General features: G+C 33.3%; 1 protein-coding gene across 1 annotated transcript; it reads right to left on the reverse strand.

Annotated features, from left to right (window-relative positions):
- Positions 1-4,276: 4,276 nt before the first annotated feature.
- Positions 4,277-4,993, reverse strand: LOC128896207 (uncharacterized). The gene has a single exon (XM_054159413.1). It carries the CDS (start codon positions 4,991-4,993, stop codon positions 4,277-4,279), a length of 717 nt encoding a protein of 238 aa, XP_054015388.1.
- Between the last annotated feature and the right edge of the window lie 345 nt (positions 4,994-5,338).

Here is a 5,338-nt window from a genome sequence, read left to right on the forward strand (position 1 = left end):
TTTTTAATAAATATGTATCTCATACTAATAGCCACCCGTATGTCTAAACATGAATATACATATGCACTTCACGTGCGGCCGCTGCTCCGTGGATTCGCGCGGCCTGCGTATAATATTATACGAAAATTTACAAAACTGTAGGAGGCAAATGTATTGTATTATGTATCAATGTATTCGGAAAGAAATTTCCGTTCATTTTTATCGTTATATAAATTTTTGTATACAAATAAATTATAAAAATAATGTAACAACAAATTTTTTTGTTATAAAGAAATTACATTTTACAAAATCTGTGACCACTTTTTGTTTTACCTCATGAAACCATGAAACTTTTCCCTAAGAAGATTTCGTATATCTATTGTAGTTTTTGAGATAGCACTTTTCTGTTGAAACTTCAAGGGGTGATTTCAACCCCTAAACTTACGATTGGGCAGTTATAAAAAATACGTATCCCTTATTTTCACCTGCTTAATTGTATCCACCAAGTTTCATTAAAATCGAAGACGGACAGTTGGATATGTTCCCTTGTTAGAACTCTGTAGGAGTGAATGGGGTTAAAAGATATTATGTAGAAATAATATCAGCTTTCACGAGCGAAGCCGCGGAAGAAAAACTAGTATATATATATGATTATATAGACTTATTATATTTACTTGTTGATACCGATTTCAATACGTATAAGTAAACTAGCTGCACCCCGCGGTTTCACCCGCGTGGAATACTATGCATTTCTTTTATGTTGTTTGCGTTCACTGATTCTTCGTGAATCAGTGGGTGACTGCCTTTTGTTTTCCATAACTGAGATGTTTCAATCGATATTTCTCATTGTGAGTATAACGATGCCACAACTTCATTTCAAATTTTGAGATTTCAAATCGAAACCGTATTTTTATCAAAATAAAACATAGCCTGTATTACTCAGGGATAATGTAGCTTTTTATTAGTGAAAAAATATTGAAAATCGGTTCAGTAGTTCCGGAGATTAGCCCGTTTAAACAGACAGACAAATATTGCAACCCCTTTTTACCCCCTTAGGGATTGAATTTCGAAATATCCTTTCTTATTCGTTGTACACATCACAAAGAAAACCTCTGTACAAAATTTCAGCTTTCTAGGTTCACGGGTTTAGCCGTAATAAGTCAGCGAGTCAGGCCTTTTATTTTTATATTATATGTATAGATATAATACAAACTACACATGTCGTGTTTAGTCTCATTTCAATCAGAAAATTTTGACAGATACGCAGGTAAAAGTTTCAGTAAGAAAAATTGAAAAATAAGAGTTTCATCGCTGCATTTGCAATAGTCATACCAATATTCAAGTTCGGAACATGTGTACAACATTCCACGTAACGCTCTCTCACGTCTGTTACTACTGCAGCGAAAGCGCTAGTTAATCAGTTTTGTGTCATTTGCACTACGGTGGAGACGCAGAGGATAGTCAGGGCCGTCGCTACGGGATTCGCTTAATCGGCGCCACGCGCTATCGGTTTTTGTATTACATTTACATGTTCCAGATAAGTAATTCTTCATTTTTAATATTTCATTTATACTGCAACTCAACAACTGTTTAAAGTTGTCCACTGTTTAAATTTTAATCATTAATTTCCCGTTTCTGTATCTTCAATTATTCGACTTTTGCTAATTTGGTATTGAGCAAACTTTATTTAGTTAACTTTAACTTAGTAAACTTTATTACTATAATTGTATATTTTGTTGCTAATTTTTAATGAAAACTGCTACCTATAAAAAATCTCTTTAGAGCAGAGTTTACCCCTCAAACAATAACTTAAATAACAAAAGATTAAAGTATCGAAAAGTAGAAACATTAAGCTTTAAAATGGTTTTCTATTCGTCAATGTGTGGTGAATTTTAACGAAGTTACGAGAATTTGATTGTTGTTATTCAAGCACGTGACGACGATTGTGCAGAACGCATGACGACGGCCCTGGTTCACAGTTCTAAATTAATATTTTCTAGATCTGTACGAACTAGGAAACGTTCCAACATTTACCGCGGGTGGTTTTCTCTTCAGAAATGTTTGCAGAATCAGATAACGTAGTGTAAATTCGACGTAGGTGAATAACTCTTCATTAAAATACAAAAGTATATCATGAAAAATTCACGCATCATCACCTTTTTGAAATTCGGTGTTCATTTACAGGCATTCAAAAGAGCAGATAATTCTAAAGGAATATGTCTTCATATTCAGAAAACACTCCTCTATCTTTTAAGACTAAATGGAACTTTCTAGCGTTCGTAGTTTTAAAATTAGCCTATTTTCAAATCACTGTAACTCGGTGAAAAATCACCGTAAAATTAAAAATGAAAAAACGTTTTATAGCTTGAAATGTCAACTTTACCGTAATATTGCTAGTTTAAACAAATTTTTGTTGTGTTTTTCTTTTTTTCTCGAAAAAGACAACAAAAATTTTACCTACAAAATGTTGTTTTAAAAACCTGTTTACGATTTTTTTTTCTAATTTTCACGATTTTTAAAGTTAACCCCCCTTTTCTCTAAAGATGACGTTTACCGCCGACATTAGCGTTATCGAATACGCTGATACGAGTGTATTACATATTATAAAAATATATCATTTTGATGACTAATCATTGTCATCGGATGAGTTTTCATAAAGCGCTATAGAACACTGATCAGAATCGCTATCTTCTTGTATTTGAACATTTTCACGCGAGTCATCGGAACTTTCTAAAGCAAAATCTATTTACAAAGAAAATATTGAGTATTTGCATTACAAAATTTTACTATATTGTATATTTAAACATTATATACCATAAATTATGTATACAATATTGCTGTGATGACTTTTACTTCATACAATTATTATTGTTATTATTATTTAACTTCAATAAGTCATGAAATTTCACGGCGCGCATACGTGTCGCTCTTCAATTTATCAAAGAATCAAATCATTCAAAGTTTGCGAGACCAAATTTTTCTAACGCTGTATATTACTTATGGTTTATACAAAAAGTTTTAGCAATGATAATTCTAGCCAAACTACTTCGTTTTTCTGACAAGGTTTTCCAATCCCCCTAACTTCACGTAAACTATAATGAATATCATTTGAAACAAAATCCAAGATATCTAACAAAAATATGCATTTTGTATTGAAAAAATATAAAAAACTTCGTAAATTAATAAATGAATAAAAATATATAACAATAAATTTATTGCAATATAATTTTTTATGGCAGAAGGACATATAAACAATTTGCAAATGACAATATATAACATCTTTTATTCGTAACTTTTGTGTTTATTCCATTTTAATTAAACAATTCAATCATGATAACGTAGAAGACGATTACCTCGAAAGGACTACCATGAAACGTCTCAATTTCTTATGAATATCATCAATTAATATAAATCGAACTATAGCAAGCAATGCATGCACTGACTCCATTATGCACTACTTACATCCGATTTACATTGGGCAAAAAAAGTCTGCGCACGAACACGCGCAATTGTCAAAAGAGTCTAGAATATGTTTAAAAATTTAAAAAAATGCTGTGTCTTTATAATGAAATGCGGAATATACAACTTTATATCATATCGTGACAAAAGATCACACAAAAAATGTCTGCGTACAAAGATTCTCTTATATACTAATACGTCCATTGTACGGGAAAAAAATTAATTTAATACTTTGTCGCATAGCCTTCATGCATTTATTTATTTATTATTCTTCGTTTCGTTTCCTCCAAATCATTGTTCTTCCATCGGATCCAAATAAATTTGACAGGATTATAACACCACGTAAGTTGGATAAGTATATTTAATTAACAAGAATATGAATACATATATATATCTTTTATGGAAAACTGCATTTTTATATATATATATCGAGCACATGTTAATGATAACAGCTCGTGATGCGGACTAACCTAAACGAACGTCGCGAGGACGTGCGTAGAGTAAGGAACAAAAGACGCGATAGTCTACGACGTACATCGCAGCGATCAAATCAAACTGAACACATATGGATTGCTTTCTCACACCCCCTCTATCGATATGTGTTCTCTAAACTAACCGAAACTAAACATTATTGTGAACATGAGTATTAACTAAAATTAAACATTATTTTGAACATAGGTTCAACATTTCAACGCAACGCTCATGCTTCGCTTTGGTTAACGCCTTGGTAAGAATGTCGGCTAACATAGAGTCCGTGCTTAAATAATGTACGATTATTTGATTGTTTTCCACTAACTCACGCGTAAAATGAAATCTGATATCAATATGTTTGTTCCTTTTATGGAACTGCATTTTTTGATAGTTCAATAGCGCTTTGATTATCACAATAAACATCAATCGGGTCACTTATTTGTTCTTTAAAGTCTATGTGATTTAACAGTCTTTTAACATAGATAACTTCTCGTAACACTTCAGCAAGGGCGGCGTATTCAGCCTCCATCGTAGATAGAGCGACTGACGATTGCTTTACGCTTTTCCAACTTATTGGACCGCCCGATAACACTAATAGATTTCCCGTGCACGACTTCCGGTCGTCGACGTCTCCTGCCCCGTCTGAATCCGAATTTGCTTTTAATTTTTCGTTGTTTCTTATATATGTAATACAATATTTCGATGTCGCTTTAAGATAGCAGAGTACACGTTTCGCGAAGATCCAATGCATTTTTCCTGGGTTAACGCAGAATCGACTTAGTGTAGCGGCTGCAAAAGCAATATCAGGACGTGTGGCATTTGCAAGATGAATTAGCGCACCAATTAATTTCCGGTACGGTTTATGTTTCATTTCGTATATTTCTTTAGGTGTCTGTGGGCATATCTCCGTTGTAATTTTCGTATTTGATTCGATTGGAGTTGACACACTTTTTGCTTCCTGCATACCGAATCTTTCAATTGTCTCTTTAATGTATCGCTCCTGGGATAGTCGAATTTGTCCTGTTTCTTCATCGCGTTTAATGCTAATCCCTAATACATTCTTCGCTGGCCCCAGATCTTTCATTTTAAACGTTAATTTTAACTTAGACTTAATCGCTTCGAGTTTCTCTATTTTTCTAGATGCTAAAATTATGTCATCGACATAAATAATAAGAATTACACGGTTTTCTTCCGCTCCTAACACATATACGCATGGATCTGCAGTTGTGCGCCTGCCTCTACTACTTAATATGAAGCTGTCTAATTTTTTTTACCATTGGCGCCCAGACTGTTTTAGACCGTATAGTGGTTTTAATAATTTGCACACTTTCTTCGAGTCCTTGACGAACAAACATTTCCGGTTGCTCCATATATGTTTCTTCAATTAGTTCGCCCTGTATATATGCTGCCACGACATCCATTTGATGAA

Source organism: Hylaeus anthracinus, unplaced genomic scaffold, assembly GCF_026225885.1.
Source record: "Hylaeus anthracinus isolate JK02 unplaced genomic scaffold, UHH_iyHylAnth1.0_haploid 9467, whole genome shotgun sequence".
Lineage (NCBI taxonomy): Eukaryota > Metazoa > Arthropoda > Insecta > Hymenoptera > Colletidae > Hylaeus > Hylaeus anthracinus.